Here is a 22,617-nt window from a genome sequence, read left to right as displayed (position 1 = left end):
ATGCGTAAAGCGTAAGCAATCTCATAATCTCATTGGTTGGTCCTGTATCATCCCAGCAATATAGTGTTGCAGGAAGGTTAGGATGGTAAAGAATGCTGTTTATGCAAAAACATTCAAACGGCTAGATTACAAGACGGACATGGGAGACCCAAGTTCAATCTAAAGTTCAGCTAAATGGGCCAAAAAAGATGTTACATGCAAATGTTTATTTTTTAAATTCTGAAAATGGCTTTCTTAATGGTTCAGTTAGGGAATCCTTCAGAGTGGGAAAGTGGGCTTCGCATTATCCATTTCCCTGCTCTTTTCAACCAGCAAGGGTTTGGATGTACAGTAGAGTCTCATTTATCCAACATAAACGGGCCAGCTGAACATTGGATAAGCGAATATGTTGGATAATAAGGAGGGATTAAGGAAAAGCCTATTTAAAATCAAATTAAATTATGATTTTACAAATTAAGCACCAAAATATCATGTTATACAACAAATTTGACAGAAAAAGTAGTTCAAAACGCAATAATATTATGTTGTAATTACTGTATTTACGAATTTAGCACCAAAATATCACGATATATTGAAAACATTAACTACAAAAATGCGTTGGATAATCCAGAACATTGGATAAGTGAGCGTTGGATAAGTGAGACTCTACTGTATTAGTATCTTCATTAAAGCTGTCTCCAAACAAATAAAAAAAATCTTTGGAAACGCCACGCTTTGCTGTTCTGCAAACCTATTTTATTTTATTTTATTTGTTTTGCTTGTTGTGATAGATTTATTCAAAACAGCAGATTCTCGATATTTTCAGGCACTGTTCAAGCTCAAAGGTACATCTGAAACCCCACAAGAAGAAAAGTGTTTGATGATATATGGCAATGGTTTTCAATCTGTGGGTCCCCAGATGTTTTGGCCTTCAACTCCCAGAAATCCTAACAGCTGGTAAACTGGCTGGGATTTCTGGGAGTTGTAGGCCAGAACACCTGGGGACCCATAGGTTGAGAACCACTGATATATGTGTTGTCGAAGGTTTTCATGAGCGGAATCACTGGGCTGTTGTGAGTTGGGATCAGGAGGGATGTGTCAGCTTCTGCTGGTAGTTTCTAGCAATTAAGCAGTACTCACACTCCAAGGTGGACGTAGCCAGCTTTATTGCTCCTACACACACGAGAAAGAAAATAACACTACTAATTTTCTTATTACCTTCAGACCCTTTTTAAAGTACTCTTCCCTCCTCCCCTTCCAAACCCCTCCCCAGCCTTCTCCAACTCCTGTGAACGATTTCTCCTGATTATCGCTTCCTCACAGGACTGCTCTCCTCCTCCAGGTTTGTTTGTTAACGCCGATCTTGCTTCAGGTATGTTGGCAGGGGTAGGAGTCAAATGCTTGTTCTTCCAAGCTTTGAATCATGTCCTGACATGATGCCCCCCTAGAAAAAAGAAAGAAACCGCAAAACCACAAGAAAGAAAGGAAAAACAGTATCAACGTTGCATGGTAACAAGGTATACAATATTATCGTGGCTTATCAGGGTACTTCAGATGGAATTTCTTGACCACCCGTGACGCCCTTACATCAGAATGATTCACCCATTCAGGGTCAGGAAAGCCTTTCCACAAAATTAAATATTGGAGTTTCCCATAATGTTTTCTGGAGTCCAAAATGTCCTTGACCTCAAAATGTTCTTGTCCCTCCACCATGATTGGTTCTGGCACCCGAGAGAGGGGGTGCCATTTGTGTTGACCCAGCACTGGTTTGATTAGGCTACAATGGAAGACAGGATGTATCCTTTTAAAGTTATGTGGAAGGTCCAGTTTCACAGTCACCGGATTTATCTTTTGCACAATAGGATAAGGCCCCACAAACTTGGGGCCCAACTTTTTAGAGGGCTGAGAAGATTTAATGAATTTTGTTGACAGATACACTAGATCCCCAATGTTAAACTTCACTTGAGGTGCCCTTTTTTATTTGCATACTTTTTATATGATTCTTGTGCTTCATGTAGAGTTTGTTGTATTACTGGCCAATTCTCTGAAATTTTAAAACTCCAGTCCATTGGTGTAGTAGATTCTAGCTCCCCTTGCCCCAGTTCTGGAACTGGCATGGCGTCTTGTCCTGATACTGCCTTGAAAGGAGAGACTCCCGTAGATGAATGTACTGAATTATTGTAAGCAAACTCACAAAAAGGCAGCAATGACACCCAGTCATCTTGCTGATAATTGGTATAACACCTTAGAAACTGTTGCAAAGTCTTTTGAACTCTCTCTGTGGCTCCATCCGTCATGGGATGATAGGCTGAGCTGAGAGCTTGTTTGGTACCTAATAGACGTAAAAAGGTCTTCCAATAGTTAGCGGTGAATTGTGGCCCTCTATCTGAAATTATCCGTTCTGGGGCCCCATGTAATCTATAAACGTGCAATAGCAGCAGGTTAGCTAACTGCTGTGCAGATGGGAGTCGCTTTAATGGTACGAAGTGAGCTTGCTTAGAGAATAAATCTATCACAGTCCATATCACAGTATATCCTTTGCTGGGGGGTAGTTCGACTACAAAATCCATGGCAATTTGTCTCCAAGGTTTACATGGGTCAGCCACTGTCTGTAAAAGTCCCATAGGCTTCCCCACGGACTGCTTGGATTTGGCACACACCACACATTCTGTTACATAGTCCTTTACATCTCTTCTCATTCCAGGCCACCAAAACTGCCTGTTCAGTAATTGTAAGGTCTTTACAACCCCAAAATGTCCAGCGGTTTTGTGATCGTGTGCTCAGTTGAGAACTTGCCCCCTCAATTTTTCCGGGACATATAACTTCTCCTTGTAGTACCACAAACCCCCTTTCTCTGTGATTTCAGTTGGATGATCCTGCAACCAGGGGTCAGAACCATACTGAGCTTGGAAAGCCGCCTCCCACTCTGAGGGAACCCTGGCTGGATTTTCTAGAGTGGCTGCCTGGGACCGCATTTCAACTACTAGCCCTATGTGATGACTCATGGGCCTTGTAGTCCTGCTCAGGACATTGTAATTCCTGATGAGGAGGAAAACTTGGGTTTTTTACCTTCCCAGTCAGAACTGGATTCCTCTCAGCCAGATCTTTCCCAGGCAGATCTGGGAACCTTGCACCTGCAAGAAAGTTGTCTCCCAGAAGTATGTCAAACAACCCCAGAGCCTACTTCTCCCGTGTTCTTGCGCCGGGAGTTTTGTAAACAACAGAGAAGTTTGGAATCAGCTTCGCGCAGGAGTGCGAGGATTGCAGCTAAGAATGTGGCCAATTAAGACTGCTTCTCGTGAGAATCTTTGGGGAGTCTCACATCTGGTCTCAGACTTTAGCTTTCGGTTCTGATTCCCAGAGAACTGCTTCGGCGGGAAAGTTAGACTCTATTTAGGGGTTTTACCCGCGTAGTAACTTCGCGGAGTCATTTTCGTCAGCCTACGGAGCGAGTTGTGTCTGGACAGCGCGCTCCGATTCAAGCCTCGCTCCGGCTCAAGCCTTGCCTTGCTATCCAGCCTTCGCCTTGCTTCCCAGCCTTTGTTTATCTACGGACTTTGCCTTGTTTCCCAGGACCAATCCTTGCCTTGTTCCACGGATTTTACCAAGTTATTGCACGGACCTTGTTCTTGTTCTTAGTTACCTTGTTCCACGTTTTAAGCCTTGTTTCAAGTATCAAGTTATTTCCTAGCCTTGCTCAAGTTTATGGACTGAAGGACCTTGTCATCTCCCCTCACTTTGCTTGGCAAAGTGAGTGTTTCGGTTATTGGATTACAACTTTGGACCTTAATATTTCATATTGGACATTATTTCTTTGGACTAATTTTGACCTTTCCTGAAAGGTCTGCTTCTGGACTATCTTTTACATTTGCTTTTACTAACCTTATATATTCCTTCAATAAAGATATTAGTTAGATTCTGGCCTCTGTGTTTGGTTATTGGTGCCTTTGCAACCTGGGTCGTGACAGTTTGACTCCGCCACCCATAAGCACCAATTAACCAAGGCCAGAATGTCTACCGGAACCGTGCCGGGTGGGCAGCCGCTTACCTACACCATCGACAAGGATGAGGTGGATCGCATCCGCGACAGACTCAACGCCCAGGATGGAGAAATAAAGGGCTTGCGGGAGCGCGGAATCCGCCTCCCGGCCATGGCGTTGCCTACCAAGTTTACTGGAGAAGCTTCTAAGGTTCATGTTTTCCGTCGCCAATGTCAAGCTTATCTAGAGGCCCGTGATGCCGAGTTTCCCCAAGAAGACATCAAAGTGGCGTGGGTTTACAGTCTTCTAGACGGGCCAGCGGCCAATTGGGCGACGGCACTGTTCGACCAAGCCTCTCCACACCTAAGATCAGCGCAACACTTCTTGGACCACCTCAAGGAGACTTGGGGAATCGAGGACAATTTGGAGGCAGCCGGGCACAAACTCCGTCGCCTTTTCCAAGGAGACAGGCCTATGTCTCAGTATATAGCCGAGTTCCGAGTGCTGGCCCACAACACCGGCTGGAACGATGTAGCCCTCAGAGGACAATTCCGGGAGGGTCTCAACATTGAAATGCTGGAAGAAATCTCCAAGGTGGATCCTCCCCAGACCCTCGAGGCACTCATTGATCAATGTTTACGGGCTGAAGTCATGATTGCCAACAGGAAACAGTGGGTTCGAGGCCAGGGCAGTAGAGCCGGGGCAAACCCCCCCGCTCCCACCAGCGTTCAGCCACGTCCAGTGTGGAGACCCCCACCGCCAACCCCATACCCCAGAGGAGGCGAGGAGGTGCCGATGCAGTTGGGCAATGTGCGTCCCAGACTGGATGCCGCCGAGAAGGCCCGTCGTCAACGCTTAAACCTCTGTTGGTACTGCGGGAATGGGGGCCACTTCGCCAGAGAGTGCCCGGCCAAAGGGAAGCCTGCCGCCCGTCTTGCGGCGGCGTCCTCCACGGAGACGAAGGCGTCTGAGCCGACTGGCACACAGCCGGCGGGGGAAGCCAACGACCGGGTGTAGAGAGGCTCGCCAACCCGGTCAAAAAATCTATTCAAGAGCCGCCAACCGGGGTCCTGTTCCTTCTCGTGGTCACATTATGGTCAGCGAAAAGGGGACCCGTCATGATCCACGCCATGATAGACTCTGGAGCTACCAACAATTTCATTGATAGAGAGTATGCCGACTCTCTGGGATTACAATATCATGATTTCAAGAATGCCCGTGTGGTGCAAGCCATAGACGGCCGCCCCCTCAAGACGGGCCCCGTAAGTCAGTGGTCGGAACCCACCAGGATGTGGATAAGGGAACATATGGAAGAGATTTCCTTCTTTGTTACCGAGGTTCCCCATTTCCCTGTGATTTTGGGAATCCCATGGCTGACTCTCCACGACCCTAACATCTCCTGGTCCAACAGAGAACTGCAGTTTGCTTCACCGTATTGCCAAAACCATTGCCTCGTAGCCAAGGTCTGCCATGCCACAGACACCGAGCCCATCATCACCTTGCCAAAGAAGTACTCCGAGTATTGGGATGTATTCAATGAGAAAGAAGCCGAAAAATTACCCCCACATAGACCTTATGACTGTGCCATTGACTTGGTGGAGGGGGCCCCGATCCCGCGAGGGCATCTCTACTCCCTGACCGAACCAGAGCAAGAAGCTCTCAGGGAATTCATAGAGACAAACCTTCGCAAGGGATTCATCAGACCCTCTCAATCCCCAGCCGCCTCCCCAGTGATGTTTGTGAAGAAGAAGTCAGGGGAACTACGCTTGGTGGTGGACTACAGAGCATTGAACAATATCACCAAGCGGAACAGCTATCCCCTGCCCTTAATCTCGGATCTACTGGATCGGCTTCGAGGAGCCAAGGTTTACACCAAGCTGGATCTTCGGGGGGCTTACAACTTAGTTCGCATCAGGGAAGGGGACGAGTGGAAGACCGCCTTCCAGACCAAATTCGGATTATTCGAGTCCCGAGTTATGAATTTCGGTTTATGCGGAGCTCCCGCAACGTTCCAGCATTTTGTCAATGACATTTTTCAGGACTATCTAGACAGGTTCTTGATAATCTACCTGGACGATTTTTTGGTGTTTTCTAGATCACAATCAGAACATGAGAACCACGTCAAAATGGTGTTACAACGACTGCGGGATCATGGACTTTATGCCAAGCTGGAAAAATGCGCCTTTGATCTACAAGAGGTAGATTTCCTTGGTTACCGCATCTCGCCTCTAGGGCTTTCCATGGATCCAGCCAAGGTTTCAGCAGTATTGGAATGGCGGGCGCCAACTAACAAGAAAGAGGTGCAGCGTTTCTTGGGGTTCGCGAACTATTACCGCAAGTTCATTCCAGATTTTGCCCGCTGGTCCGACCCCATCACTAGCTGCATCCGTGGAAAGCAGCCTTTCCGCTGGACTGATCAAGCAGAGAAAGGGTTCCAGCAACTAAAGAAACTATTCACCTCCCAGCCAATTCTACAGCACCCAAATCCTGGAACCCCTTTTGTTGTGCAAGCGGACGCCTCTGATGTGGCAATTGGGGCTGTACTCTTACAACCGGTGGGAGATCACCTCCATCCCTGTGCCTTTTACTCTCGTCAACTAACCACACCAGAGAGGAATTACACCATTTGGGAAAAAGAACTACTGGCCATAAAGGCAGCCTTTGAAACTTGGAGACATTGGCTAGAAGGGGCCAAATTTCCCATTGAAGTCCATACTGATCATCGTAATCTAGAACATCTAAGAACTGCCCGCAAACTGAATCAGAGGCAGCAACGTTGGGCTTTATTCTTCGAACGTTTCAACTTCCAGATTCATTACGTGACCCCAGCCCAGACCAAGCAAGCAGACGCCCTGTCACGTAAACCGGAATACGCTGCAGGACGTAAGGAGACCTTTGAATCCCAACTATTACAACCCGAGAACTTTGCCACGCTCACAGTGGGGAACACCAAATCCATTTCCATTGGTTCAACTTCCTCTACTCCAGGACCCATCTGTGCTCAAGAAATCAGGGCTAGTCAGCAAGCAGATGCCTGGGCGCAGGACCAACTTCGCCAAGGTCTGCATTTTCCCTTTTCGCTTAAAGATGGGCTGCTTTGCTATAGAAATCATGTTTATATCCCACCCGGACCGGGCAGGGAAAAAGCGCTTCGTCTGTGTCATGACTGCAAACCAGCAGGACACTTCGGACTATTTAAAACCATGCATCTGATCCTAAGGGATTTTTGGTGGCCCAAGATCCGCAAGGATGTGGAAAAATATGTCAACACCTGCCCAGTATGTCAGCGCTCCAAGATAAGAAGGGAGAAGCCCTCAGGGCTTTTACACCCCCTTCCTACCCCATCTCGCCCATGGGAAATAATTTCTGCGGATTTCATCACTGACCTACCACCTTCCTGTGGATTCACCACGATCTTAGTGGTGGTGGACCTTTTCACCAAGTTAGCCCATTTCATTCCCTGCGAAGGCCTCCCCACGGCCAAAGAGACTGCGGATCTATTCCTTCAACATGTTTTCAGACTACATGGATTGCCCAAGAGTTTAGTCACAGACCGTGGATCTCAATTCACCTCTCGTTTTTGGAAGGCACTACAAAAACTATTGGGCATAGACTCTCGCTTATCTTCAGCTCATCATCCCCAAACAGATGGGCAAACGGAGCGCACCAATGCCACTTTAGAGCAGTATCTTCGCTGCTATGTAAATTACCAACAGGACAATTGGGCTTCTCTGTTACCACTGTCAGAGTTTGCCTACAACAATGGAGTTCAAGCTTCTACAAAAGAAACGCCGTTCTTTGCAAACTACGGCTTCCATCCACGTTTCTTTCCCCCTGTCATTGAAACTTCAGAAGTTCCCGCAGCAGAAGATTGGCTGCAGGAACTCACAGCGGTGCAACAACTTTTGCTCCAGCAACTGGACCAAGCCAAGGAGGACTATAAACGCCACGCTGACAAACACCGCCAGCCGGGCCCTGAAATCAAGGTAGGAGAACGGGTTTTTCTGTCCACTCGCTTTCTGCCCTCCCACCGCCCTTGCCGGAAGTTAGATGCCCGTTTCATTGGCCCCTATCCAGTGGTGGCGCAATTAAACCCCGTGACTTTCAAACTCCAACTTCCGCGTTCAATGCGCATTCACCCAGTGTTTCACCGTTCCCTGCTCCTTCCGGCGGATGGTGTGCGTCCTGATACAGACCAACCGGCCCCCCCTCCTGTTTTGATGAATGGGGAGGAGGAGTTCGAGGTTGAGGACATTTTGGATTCTCGCTTTCATCGCCGCCGCCTACAATATCTCATTGACTGGGTGGGTTTTGGCCCTGAGGAACGCTCTTGGGAAGACGCCTCCACAGTCCATGCTCCTGATCTAACCCGCCGCTTTCATCAGACCTATCCCGCCAAGCCGCGACCTCGCGCCTCGGGGAGAGGGCCCCAGTTTGGGAGGGGCCTTGAGGAGGGGGATAGTGTGATGACTCATGGGCCTTGTAGTCCTGCTCAGGACATTGTAATTCCTGATGAGGAGGAAAACTTGGGTTTTTTACCTTCCCAGTCAGAACTGGATTCCTCTCAGCCAGATCTTTCCCAGGCAGATCTGGGAACCTTGCACCTGCAAGAAAGTTGTCTCCCAGAAGTATGTCAAACAACCCCAGAGCCTACTTCTCCCGTGTTCTTGCGCCGGGAGTTTTGTAAACAACAGAGAAGTTTGGAATCAGCTTCGCGCAGGAGTGCGAGGATTGCAGCTAAGAATGTGGCCAATTAAGACTGCTTCTCGTGAGAATCTTTGGGGAGTCTCACATCTGGTCTCAGACTTTAGCTTTCGGTTCTGATTCCCAGAGAACTGCTTCGGCGGGAAAGTTAGACTCTATTTAGGGGTTTTACCCGCGTAGTAACTTCGCGGAGTCATTTTCGTCAGCCTACGGAGCGAGTTGTGTCTGGACAGCGCGCTCCGATTCAAGCCTCGCTCCGGCTCAAGCCTTGCCTTGCTATCCAGCCTTCGCCTTGCTTCCCAGCCTTTGTTTATCTACGGACTTTGCCTTGTTTCCCAGGACCAATCCTTGCCTTGTTCCACGGATTTTACCAAGTTATTGCACGGACCTTGTTCTTGTTCTTAGTTACCTTGTTCCACGTTTTAAGCCTTGTTTCAAGTATCAAGTTATTTCCTAGCCTTGCTCAAGTTTATGGACTGAAGGACCTTGTCATCTCCCCTCACTTTGCTTGGCAAAGTGAGTGTTTCGGTTATTGGATTACAACTTTGGACCTTAATATTTCATATTGGACATTATTTCTTTGGACTAATTTTGACCTTTCCTGAAAGGTCTGCTTCTGGACTATCTTTTACATTTGCTTTTACTAACCTTATATATTCCTTCAATAAAGATATTAGTTAGATTCTGGCCTCTGTGTTTGGTTATTGGTGCCTTTGCAACCTGGGTCGTGACACCCTAATTGCTTTTCTGTGAAAATTGTCCCAATGTCCTCTTGTGGTCGACTGTTATGCTGAGGCATACGTGAGAGAGCATCTGCCATACAATTACTTTTCCCTGGTAAAAAATTTAGTTTAAAGTTAAACCTGCTAAAAAATTGGGCCCATCGCAGCTGCTTTGCATTCATTTTCTGGGGGGTCTGTAATGATTTCAAGTTCTTATGCTCTGTCCACACCTGGAAGGGGTGTTTTGCCCCCTCTAAAAAATGCCTCCATGTTGACAGTGCCCTTTTTACCGCAAATGTCTCTCATACACTGGCCACCTCCTTTCAGTATCCGAAAACTTCTTGGATAAATAAGCACATGGTTTTAAAACTCCTGATGTTTTTTGAAACAATATAGCTCCATATGCAACATCCGAAGCATCGCACTGGACCACAAAAGGCTGTTCCGGGTCTGGGTGTGCTAACACTGGTTGCTGAGTAAACATTTGTTTCAACTTTACAAAAGCCTCTTGGCATTGAGGAGTCCAATTTAATCGAGCCCCTGGAGTTCTCACCTTGGCAGACTCTCCTCTTCCTTTAGTTTTTAGTAAGTCTGTCAAGGGCACGGCAATTTGTGCAAAATCCTTTATGAACTGCCTGTAAAAGCTGGCAAATCCTAGAAAACTCTGGAGCTGTTTTCTTGTTCGAGGCGCCTCCCAATCCAGCACATCTTGTACTTTGCTTGGGTCCATCCTCACTCCTTCTTGAGAGATATGGAACCCTAGATAAAACAGCTCGGACTTGTGGAATTCACATTTGGATAATTTGGCATAAAGCTGTGCCTCCCTTAACTTTTGCAACACTTGTCGGACCAATCTAATGTGATCTTCCATATTTTCAGACATTATTAGGATGTCATCCAAATAAACAAGAACCCCCTTGTACAGGAAGGGGTGTAATGTTTCATTGATTAATTGCATGAATACTCCAGGGGCGCCTGACAACCCAAATGGTAAAACTTTATACTGGAATTGACCCAGGGGACAGTTAAAAGCCGTTTTCCATTCATCCCCTTCTTTTATTCGAACCCGGAAATATGCTTCGCGCAAGTCCAATTTAGTAAATATCTTTCCCTTGGACAAGTGAGCTAGCATGTCCTTAATTAATGGCAAGGGGTACTTGTTTGTGGTGCAAATAGCATTCAATCCACGAAAATCTGTGCACAGCCTCAGTCCCCCATCTTTCTTCTGCCTAAATAGCACAGGTGCAGCAAGTGGAGAGTTTGCAGGCTCAATAAAACCCCGAGCAAGATTAGTGTCCACAAATTCCCTCAAAGCTTCCTTTTCTCTTTCCGACATGGCATACAGCTTGGGTTTAGGTAACTTGGCTTGTGGGTCTATTTTTATAGCACAATCTGTCTTCCTGTGCGGGGGTAATGTCCCTGCTGCTTTATCACTGAACACATCAAGGAAGTCATGATATGCCTCTGGGATAGTTTTCTTTAGCAAGTCCATCTCCTGTTCTATTGGTTGTATGAGTACACCAGCTACATCCCTCTTTCCTGGTCTGGGTTCTTTATAGGATGGAGAATACATCCCATCTGAAAACATCAAAGTCCCTCTCTCCCAGTCGACTTGGGGATTTCTACTTCTGAGCCAGGCCATTCCTAGTATCACTGGATATTGTGTTTTTGGGGTCACCACAAATTGTAAGGTTTCTTGATGAGTTCCGACCCTCATGGCCACAAAATCAGTTTTGTACTCCACTGGGGCACCTCCTGCTTTGGTCCCATCTAATTGTGTAAACACAATGGGGGAATCCAACTTTTCTAATTTTAACTCCAGCTTCTCTGCCACTACTGGGAAGATCAGACATCTGGTACACCCACAGTCCACCAGGGCCTTCAGAGACACAGCTTTCTCCTTCTCTATATTGGCCAGAACAATCTGTAATAACATCATTTCGCAGTCATTACTCACCAGCGGCTCTGCGCCCCGAGAGTTCCGGATCTGCGGCTGGGGCGCCCTCACTGCAGATCGTAGGAGTTTTCCGCCAAGTGTCCCAGTTCTCCCTCGTCCTCACCCGACTCCACTCCAGGATTGGGATCTGCCATCCAGTCGTCCTCCTCTCTGCCCACATTCACACTCTCTCTTCCAGCCCATCGGGATGATGCCTGCCGGGGCTTCTCCTTCCCTTTGTCGGGGCGCTCTGATCTACTTCCCCTCACTGGATTCTTCAGCCAATTTCTTGCTAGGTGTCCTTCCTTTCCACACATGAAACATCCATAATTTCTTCCTCTCCATTCCTGGCTGCTCATGCGCTGCCTGGGAGGATACCAGAGCCCTCCTGCACTTGCCGCAGGAAGCGATAATCAGGAGAAATCGTTCACAGGAGTTGGAGAAGGCTGGGGAGGGGTTTGGAAGGGGAGGAGGGAAGAGTACTTTAAAAAGGGTCTGAAGGTAATAAGAAAATTAGTAGTGTTATTATGTCAGCTTCTGCTGGTAGTTTCTAGCAATTAAGCAGTACTCACACTCCAAGGTGGACGTAGCCAGCTTTATTGCTCCTACACACACGAGAAAGAAAATAACACTACTAATTTTCTTATTACCTTCAGACCCTTTTTAAAGTACTCTTCCCTCCTCCCCTTCCAAACCCCTCCCCAGCCTTCTCCAACTCCTGTGAACGATTTCTCCTGATTATCGCTTCCTCACAGGACTGCTCTCCTCCTCCAGGTTTGTTTGTTAACGCCGACCTTGCTTCAGGTATGTTGGCAGGGGCAGGAGTCAAATGCTTGTTCTTCCAAGCTTTGAATCATGTCCTGACAGGATGTGGACAGTGTGTGTGAGGAAGATTTGGGATTAAGATTCAGTTATGTAGAGCAATAAAGCCGCATTTTTTAAGCGTCTGAGTTAGCTACAGGGAAATGTGTGAGAAAATGTGGTGTTTAAAATGTTAGAAATAACATTTCTAACAACTCGCAGAAAACAAGGGAATTCCAGGCATTAAACAATCAGGGCCAGTTAACACCTCCCAACAAAGGATTCCCCCAGGCAGAAAGCAGCCAGGCTTTGAAGCTGAAAGGCTATTCAATACTAATCAAGGTGGCCAATTACAACATTCAAACAGACACGGCTTCTTTCTCCCACCCTGGACCTTCCACAGATATATAAACCCCACTTGCCTAGTTTCCAACAGACCTCAACGTCTGAGGATGCCTGTCATAGATGTGGGTAAAATGTCAGGAGAGAATGCTTCTGGAACATGGCCACACAGCCCGGAAAACTCACAGCAACCCAGTGATTCCGGCCATGAAAGCCTTTGACAACACATTGAGAGCATTGTTTGCCAGCCCCAACAAGTGATGTCACACAAGGGGGGGGCAGGAGAAAGCCCTTGCATTGTGACCGAAATGGGGATCAGGGAAAGCCCTTGCACTTGATAATTGCACTGAACACTCTGCAAGTCTTTGTGTTTAGTGGGTTAGAGAGTAGAAAGCCCGCATTTGGTTACAGTGGTGGGGTTTCCTTAGAGGAACCCTAACCGGTGGTGCAAAAGGGGGAATTCTAGAGAAGCATACTCATTGGAAAGCCTAATGACCTCTTCTTTTATTTGTCTTCTCTTTCAATCTCTCACCCTTGAAGTTGTTTTTCCATAAACAAAGGTCCATCAAGATGTTGACAAAACATTTGCATGTAATATGTATATAAATGACCCCCATTAGGTGACTTTAGATTAGTCAGTGAAACTAAACTGGGTGTTGAAATAACTTCTACTTACATTGCTTTCCACTTTCTGTCAGTTAAGTTAATGGGGAAAGGATAGTCATTGCAGAGAGTCTGTAGTAATCAATATACTTAGAGTTTGGAAAAAACGCTTTTTTGGATGCTAGAATAGCTCAGCCAACACGGCCACTGAGCAGGCTGACTAGGGCATTCTGAGATTTCTTGCCCCCAAAAAAATCCAAATTCTGAACATGCCAAAGCACATCCTTTTTCGATCTATTGAATCTAAGAGGCCTAGAGAATAATGTGTTTTTCTTTTGCAATGTTCCTATTGTTGGAGCTCTTCGGAGGGCCACAATTAAGAAGAGCAAGACAGACTTGCTGAACCCAGAGGAAGCAGATGACCCGCTGGCTGACATCTCCTCAGTGGGTAGGTAAAATGAACATGGTGGCAAGTGCTCCAGTATAGTCTGCAACTTCTTCAGGCCCACCTTTAAACTTAACATGTGTTACGGAGAGCCATATCTTAAAAATAAACTAAGTAAGAACACCATACCATAGAGATCCTTCAAGAGGGTTATGCTTATTCCTCCAGTGTGACTCTATGAGAACTTCTGGAAGAAGCATACCATATAATTGCACTGGAGGAGCTAGCAAATGCCTAGAGACACCCTTTTCTCCCAGGTGAGTAATACTGTATAGAGAGGGGTTCCACAGCTGTATTGGTCTTATATTACATTTATTTCAGTACTCAGAACATTTAACTTTTTTGGACCACAGCTCTTAGAATCCTCCAGCCAACATAAACCTCAAGCTAGACAGTGGATTCTGGAAATTGTAATCCAAAAACAACTTTTTCAAATAATTTTTGTAGTGCTTTTTCTTCCAGGCCACTTTTTGTCAAGATGTGATCCAGTAATAGTTGCCAATTCAGTAAGTGAAGACCATTGTGTCAACAGTCTGCAGTATATGTGTAATTGGATAATACAGGTGCCACTCTTATTGGAAATCCTTTTTCTAGTATTGTAGTATCATCTTGAACAACAACAACAATAATGAATTTATTACCTACTTCTCGCTGTAGCTCGAGGCAGGATAAAACATCATTAAAACAAGAGATAAAATACTATTAAATGGCATACAACAAGATACATAGAGTTAAAATACAAGTTAAAATCCACTGACAAAATGCAGAATAAAATACAAAACTTAAATTTGACCTGGTATGCCTGCTGGAAGAGATGGATCTTAAATTCCAACAACCGATCTAGCTGTCGGATCTCTTCCAGCAAGAATTTCCACAGTCTTGGGACAGCTGATGAAAAGGTCCTCTGGGTGATGATTGCCAGTTGGGTTGTGGTAAGCTGGAGTAGAGGCCCCCCAGAGTGTAATATGCTCACTTGTGAATGTTCCTGTAACCAATCAGGCTGCTGCGTTTTGAACTAACTGGAATTTCCAAACCTGGTACAGAGGTAGTGCAATGTAAAGTGCATTAGAGAAGTCCAACCTTGAGGTAACCAGCTAATGTACTACTATCCTTAGGTCCTCAAATTCTAGGAAGGAGTGCAACTGGCATATCAGCCGAAGCCGGTAGCAAGCACTCCTGACCAGGCCTGTAGCGAGGGGGTGGTTTTAGGGGTTCAACCCCCCCCCCCGAAATTTTTCAGGTTATAAAAAAACCCTGGTTTACTCATGAATTTTAACTGGTTAACCAAATCCCCATGCTAAGTCTATGAGACGCAAAACATTAAGAGTCCCTCCAGGCACTATTTCAAGCAGATATTGACAGGTTTGTAGCAGGGAGAGGTGTGTGCTAGGGGTTCAACCCCCCCCCCCCGAAATTTTCAAAACCCCTCCTGAAATGTTTTTCTGGCTACGGCCCTGCTCCTGACCATCACATCAACTTGGGCTGACATTTGGAGCATTCCCAAGCTATGAATACAATCTTTCAGTGGGAGTGTAACCTTATCCAGAACTGTGTGAAGGGAAGAAAAATTGGGGATCCAATAAAAAATGTAGTAATTGCAATGAATCATGCAAATTCGAATAAGAAAAAAATGGGAATTCTCAAATTGGATGTTTACAAAGCATTTGATAAAGTCAATCACAATTATCTGTTAAGATTATGTCAACAGTTGAATATGGGGGAAAACTTTTGCAAAACACTGCAACAATTTTACAGCAACTGTAAAGCAAAAATAAGGGTGAATAATGGAAGGACAGGAGAGATACCAATTTTAAATGGTACAAAACAAGGTTGTCCATTATCCCCCACTTTATTTGTAATAGCGATAGAAATGCTAGCTGAAAGTATCAGGAATAGCACCAATTGGACAGGGTACAAAATAGAAAAGGAAGGAGGACAAAAGGAAGAAATAAGGCTTAATTTCTTTGCCGATGATGCAATGATTATTACAAGTCAACCGTTAATTATGGTAAAAGATATTATTAAAAAACTGGAAGAATTTAAAAATATATCAGGACTATTCGTTAATATTAAAAAGTCAGAGATACTATGTCTTAATACCCCACCAAGGGAACAACTGGAGATTAGGAAAATATCAGGGTTAAGATTAGGATGAAAGAAGCTGAAATACTTAGGAGTATGGATATATAAAAACCCAAAGAGTATAGTCAAGGGGAATTATAAACAAAAATGGAAGGTAATAGAGAAACAGTTTAAGAATTGGGAAGGGAAAACATTAACAAGAGTGGACAGAATAAGGGCACTAAAAATGTTTATAATACCAAAATTGACATATTTATTTCAAACATTACCGAACACAGTAGATAGGAAGACACTAAAGACATGGGACAGGAGAATAAGAAAATGGGCAGTCGGAGGAAAAAGGCCCAGAATAAGGGACAAATGGTTAAATGCAAAAGAGGAAGAGGGAGGCTGGGGGATTCCAAGTTTAGAAGTCTATCACGATGCGTTTCAAATCCAAAGATTATTGGAAATACAGTATACTAAAAAAAAAAGGGCAAATATGGAGAAGATTATAAATAATACTAAAGAAAAAGAAATGATATTTAGGGAATGGAGTAGGAGAGAAGAAGCAGAATTTAAGGAACCTTTTAAAGGAACAATAAAAGTGTGGAAAAAAAGAAAGAAGAAGCTAAGTCCAGGCAATGAGAATAAGATGGCAACTATATGGCAAATTAATTACAATAACAATGAAATTATAGGCAGAACATTGAGATCCATTGAAAGTAGAGGGAAAAGGTTAGTGGAGGATTTGTATACAATAGATGGAGACCCTGTAGAACAAAAAGAAATTCAGAATTGGATAGGATCAGGGAATTGGATTCAAAGCTGGGCTATAAGACAGGAAATTTTTAGATTGAGAGAAAAAATTAGAGAACAGGACAGTCCATTTGAGAAGGTGATTAGGAAATGTTTGAGAGAGGAAAAGAAGGTGGCGGGAGATCTGTATGAACAAATTATAACGGTAAAAGAAGAAATAGTAGAGGAAATTTTCCAAACATGGAGAATGGACATGGAAATTGAGAGGGAAGATATACAAAGGGAAATAAGTAATATAGCAAAAGAAAAGTACAATGAATACATTGTACTTTTCTTTTGCTATATTACTTATCCAATAAGGGAAGCAAGAAGGAAAATGTTACAAAAATGGTACAGAACTCCTGCACAACTTTCACGGTTTTTACCAGGGATGAAAGATAGATGTTGGCACGGTTGTGAACAAAGAGGGGTGTTCAATCATATGATATGGGAGTGCGATCGGGTGCAAGAATACTGGAGAATGATTGAAGGAGAAATCAATAGAATGCTAAATCTACAAATAGTAATAGTTAATAGAAATGTACTACATGCAAGGATAACAGAAGTGAAGAATATACAAAAAGAAAAAATGATTGACAAATTAATAGCATGTGCACAAATTGTTTTAGTGAGCGGTTGGAAAGATAAAACAAAATGGACTCTGATGAATTGGTATAAGTATATAGTTGATATGTTAAATGTAGAAATCACAAATTGCAAATAGAATAATATAGATAAAATTGAAAATATTGCAATAATCAAGGGGATGTGGGAACCAGTTAAGAACTATTTAGAGAATGTACTAAGATGTGGAGTGGAAAAATTAAGATTGAGATTGATATTTCAAATGTGACTTCTGTAGTTTGTTGTATAAAGTGTATGTACAAGGAGGGGAGGGCGGGAGGGTGGGAGTGGGATAAAATGACAAAACAACAATTAAAAAAATGTAAAAAAAAAAAACCTTATCCAGAACTGGTTAACACACTTCCATCCCTAAATTAGGACCCTTAATGGCAAGCACCTCTCTTTTGTCTGGATTCAGTTTCAATTTGTTTTTCCTCATCCAGCCCTCCTTCAGGCATTCATTCAGAGGACACTCATTATCCTCAGCTAGAGCGGTTTTGTAAGGCACGAAGAAATATATTTGGGTATCATCAGAATACTGATTGCACCCTGTCCCATGTTTCCAGATTATCTGTCCCAGTGGTTTTATGTAAATTGGAGGGTAGAATGGCACCCTGTGAGATGCTATATAGCAGTTCCTTTTTTGAGGATCAGCTATCCCAAAGCACCACCTTCTGGAACCTGCCTTAGAGGTATGACTGGGACCACTGCAACATACTGCCTCCAATTTCCAACCCCACCTTCCCCTCAAGCATTCTAGAAGAATACCATGGTTGATGGTATCAAAAGCCACTGAAAGGTCTAGGAGCACCAACAGGGACACACAGCTCTTGTCAGTGTTAAGATAGAGATCATCCACTAAGGTGACCATAGCTATCTCAACTCTTATTCTGCTATGAAGCCAGTTTGAAATGGGCCAAGGAAGTGTTTATCAATTAAGACTGCCTGAAGTTGGAAGCCTTCTCAATCACCTTCCCCCCAAAAAAGGAAGGTTTGATACTGGCCTGTAGTTATTAAGGTCCAGGAGATCCATGGAGAGCTTTTTCAGCAGTGGTCTAACTACTGCTTCTTTTAAACAGGATGGAAAATTCCCTTCCCTACGAGATATATTGATAATTTGTTGTATTTGAAATCTAATTGCATCTCCTCCCTGGACAACAAGAAGTAGCAATTACTGGACAATGTTCTTGCATTGTGAACAGAGAGAACAATTACCAGTGTTGAACAAATAATCGTGTGTGTCCAAATACAAGCACATTGTGTAGCTTGTGGGGTGGGACTTGTACATAATTTAGTTCACCCTGCTACTTAATCATAGAATCATAGAATAGTAGAGTTGGAAGAGACCTCATGGGCCATCCAGTCCAACCCCCTGCTAAGAAGCAGGAAATCACATTCATAGCACCCCCGACAGATGGCCATCCAGCCTCTGCTTGAAAGCCTCCAAAGAAGGAGCCTCCACCACAGTCCGGGGGAGAGAGTTCCACGAGAGTTCCTACTTTTAGAGGGAGCAGATAAAGGAAGGGTTTTTTTAAATATTTAAAAGTTTTCAACTTGAATACTACCAAACATTTTGCAACTTGTAAAGGAGGAGCTTGTGACAATTTTTTCCAGAACTACTACTGCTAATGATGCTGTAAACTGTGAAAAGTGATGAACCTTAGGCTTTCCTTAGGGCTCTTCCTGAATAGGACTTCTGCATCTGCTTCTACCTACTGAATGTCAAAATTAGATCTAACTGGTAACTAAATGTGTTTCATACTTCCCGAACGCAAGATAAGGTGTTGCTGTGGTGCCTCAGTTGTGGTTATTGTTAAACATATTGGAATGGATAAGCTACAGGACTGAGCTAGTTTAGTATGCATTGAATATTTAAAGGCTTCCTGGTTCCTAATATTTATCTCTTCTTTGCAGGTTCACCCTTTGCTCGAGCCAGCATCAAAAGTGCCAAGCTGGAAAACGCCACTTTCTTTCACAAAAAAGAACGGAGGTTGCGTTTCTATATCCGTCGAATTGTCAAAACTCAGGCCTTTTACTGGACAGTCCTCAGTCTGGTAGCTCTCAACACTTTGTGTGTTGCTATAGTACACTACGACCAGCCAGCTTGGCTATCTAACTTCCTCTGTGAGTATCAAAACTTCTGTATTTTTTACAGTCATTTGGGAAGGAAAGGAGGAACTCTTACAATACAATTTTGGCACAGGAATCATGTTTGGTCATGAAAGTTTATAGAAAGTATAGCCAGTTACAAAACAGTGATAAAGACTTTTTCTTTACACAAATCTATGATGATAATTAAGCTCCCGCTTAAATAGTGGCATTTAAAATAACCAGAACTCCCTAAATTTGGGCTTTTAGATTTTTCAAACATGTTCTTCTGAAATAACTTTTTATTTGTTACTGTATTCAGGGGGCTTACTGTGATCTGCAGTATGATTGTATAACCCCTCTGTCTTCTGTATTGCCACTTAAATGCTTTATTTATTTATTTTTTGTCTCATTCTAATTTTAATTCAGGGGTTTTAGGCCCAGGAGAGGCTCTGCTTTCAATCAGAAAGGAAACTGAAAGACAGCTTGTCCTTTACTTCCTGGGTCTCTTTCTAACAATTGTTTCTTTGTAACTAAACAATTGCAGCATTTTGATACCACATTAACTGCCATGGTACCATCTATGGAATTGTGAGTTCTTCATCTTGGCTCACACAAATGGGATTTTGAAACTGTATAGACACCTCATTCAGAAAGTTCTACAGCTGAGTAGCCATCCCTTCCCCACACTGCATAAGGTCCATTCCCTCAGACTACTGTCCTCTCAGTTTATCTTCATCTGCTGTTAGAGAAACTTGTTCGATCTGTTCCTGCTGAGCTATTCCCTCGTCACTGTTGTTCTATAAGCAAGATCAAACCACATTCTGATTGGAGTCACCTTTGGTCACTTGTCCATTTTCACTCTCCATTCCTACAGGCTCTCATTTATTATACAGTGATCAACAGTACTGTGAAGAATCATCATGCATCTTGGTATAATATTATCACTGATATTATAGAAACTTTGATTGGGATGACGATCCTACATCTAATTAGACATGCTCATCCTCTCATAGAAATCTGTGCCACAATCATTCACTTCATTTGAATTACCAGTGATACCATAGTCATTCCAGATCTCCATGACACTGTAGCAGATCATCACAATCACCACATCATATATTTCCATCATCTCCACCTCCATGTGTTACAGCTATGTTATTGGTTAAATCTCTGGTACTAGCTCTGAAACCTACTGCTACTCAACAGAGTAGAAGTCCGTGTTACTTCTGTTCACAGCACTAGTCTGACTACTGCCACTGTATACCTAGCACCACTTCCTCATGTATTACCAATATGGTTCCTCAGACTGTTGCTTCCCCTGCCTTTATGTGTGTATCCATTCAATATTCTTTTCTCATTCCATCTCTTCCGGTCCAGCCTGTGCCAACTAATACTACATGTTGGGCAGAGTCCTCTGATGAAGTTTATGACTCCGCATCCTCCTCTCCTTCCTAGCCGTCTCCATTAGCCTCTTCACCTAATGTTGAGGTCACTGACTCCACTACACTTTCTCCTCCTGAGGACCTGTAACATTATGCAGAGCTGGTACTATACATGGCTAATGAATATCACTGCTTCACCAACTCCAGTTGCTGATCTTGCTTTTTTGCATATAGATATGCAGGACTCTACACTAATGATACATCCTCTTTGTTAGGCTTAACAGAAGGTGATTAAACAGTCTTGCCTTAAAACTGCTTCTATAATAAACTTTTATTTATACCACGCAATCATCTCCCCGGAGGGACTCGGGACGGCTCACAAAAACACTCCATTCTTCGTGAGAAACAAGCCACAGAGAAAAAATGATTCCTGAATTGTGTTATTGCAGTTGTGGCAGGAATGTTGCTATTGGATTGCTTTTGTGGAACTTTCGTTGATAGATTAATTCCTGTGTTCTTTATCTGGGATAAACTGGAACAACACCAAATGGAAGTCTTTTCCTTTATAGAAGCATTTATGAGTAGTTTAAAAGGTTCTTAACAATCTGTTCACCAAATGTTCATTTCTTGCTTCTGGTAGAAATTAGCACCTTCTCAAGTCCACGAAGATGGTTTTTTTTTTTTTTTAACTTATTTTAGAGAGAAAATCCCTAACAAGGCTAAACATTCTAACAGGTCACATGAGAGTAATTTTGTGGCAAGGAAAACAAAGCATGTGAGAGCTTTGCTGAATGAAAAATATCCTCACACTGTTTCCCTATCTCTGTTTCTCTATTTTTTTCAGACTATGCAGAATTCATTTTCTTAGGGCTCTTTATGTCCGAAATGTTTATAAAAATGTATGGGCTCGGAACGCGGCCTTACTTTCACTCATCCTTCAACTGCTTCGACTGTGCTGTGAGTTTTTTTAACAATATATTCCACAGGGCTTCTGTTGTTGCCTGACCCAGTAGTGCTCAGGTACATATTCCAAGTGCCTCTCTACAACAAAGGCTTGCTAGCATGAAAACGTGTCAACTCCCCAATGAGCATCTTTGCTTAGCATGTTCCAGCCTTTACTCTTTGAACAGAAATGTTGTTCACCTGGAATAACTAAATGTACCTTGCTACTAGGACCAAATAAATAATATTTTGGCATTGAAAAAATTACGAATGCTCCTGATTTGGTTCTATTTGCCTGCTATTTGAACTTAGAATATTTGATTCAGGTAACATCAGCTCCTTCAATATATATTGTGCAATTATGGTGCAGGCATACATTGAAGCCAAGCTTGGTAGTTTGTGTGTTGGGCTATGACTCTAACGACCAGGATCAAATCTCCACTCAGCAGTGGAAACCCACTGAGTAACTCTCTCAGCCTCAGAGGAAGTCAGTAGAAACCCCCTTCAAAATAATTCCTACCAAGAAGACCATGTGATAGTGATCTTAGGATCACCATAAGTCAGAAATGACTTGAAGGCAGACAACAACATACCAAACATGTTCTGATGCTGAAACTGGAAAAATGCCTTAACACTTTTGAGATTAATTGAGAAAATGTTTCTAGCATAAACTTCCATGGACTATAGTTCACATTTTCATATACAGGATAAAGTCCACTTCATTCAGATGTAAGATGAGGTACAAAACTAAATTGCACCTGATGAAATAGATCATAATTCATGCAAGTTTAGGCTAAAAAAATATTTTTCCAGTTAATTTCAAAAGTGCTTTTAGGTTCCCTTACATCTTTTTTATACTGAAACTACCACAGCTACCTCTCTCAAGTGAAGCTGGAGTTTCTTCTTGAATTTGGAGAGGGGTTTTTAACACCTTCATTACAGTTTTCACTCAACTAGCCAAGGCGTTAGATGATCAAGAAACAAGTCAAAACAAAATGTATTAAACAGACTATTTTATGTAACTTGTTTATGCTTTGAATATTTAAGTTTGGTTATTCTAAACCCAGTGCATCCAACTCCAGTGCAGTGTTAAACATAGCTGCAAAAATATTTTAATTTGTGGCATGAGTTGAACAAGGGTAGTTAAATGCTTTTGGTTTCTTTGGAACATACTGTTTTTTAGAATGTCATAGTTCTATGCTATCTT

The 22,617-nt window shown here is 43.4% G+C and overlaps 1 protein-coding gene across 14 annotated transcripts in view; it reads left to right on the top strand.

Moving 5' to 3' along the window:
* cacna1a (calcium voltage-gated channel subunit alpha1 A) overlaps positions 1-22,617 on the top strand; it is a 389,802-nt gene that overhangs the window by 224,116 nt on the left and 143,069 nt on the right. For 11 of the 14 annotated variants that reach the window (XR_010003865.1, XM_062973920.1, XM_062973922.1 and 8 more), the window contains exons 12-14: positions 13,420-13,515; positions 18,910-19,119; positions 21,313-21,425. Coding sequence is in view for 13 of the 14 variants with exons in the window: in XM_062973920.1 (XP_062829990.1) it covers positions 13,420-13,515; positions 18,910-19,119; positions 21,313-21,425 (419 nt within the window). In the remaining variant the exon portion in view is untranslated. The remainder of the gene's footprint in view (positions 1-13,419; positions 13,516-18,909; positions 19,120-21,312; positions 21,426-22,617) is intronic. The other 3 variants (XM_062973927.1, XM_062973919.1, XM_062973918.1) reach the window with 1 other exon arrangement.

This window comes from Anolis carolinensis, chromosome 2 (assembly GCF_035594765.1).
Source record: "Anolis carolinensis isolate JA03-04 chromosome 2, rAnoCar3.1.pri, whole genome shotgun sequence".
Taxonomy (NCBI): Eukaryota; Metazoa; Chordata; class Lepidosauria; order Squamata; family Dactyloidae; genus Anolis; species Anolis carolinensis.
The sequence above is the reverse complement of the archived record's forward strand: the minus strand, read 5'-3'. Positions and strand labels throughout refer to the sequence as shown.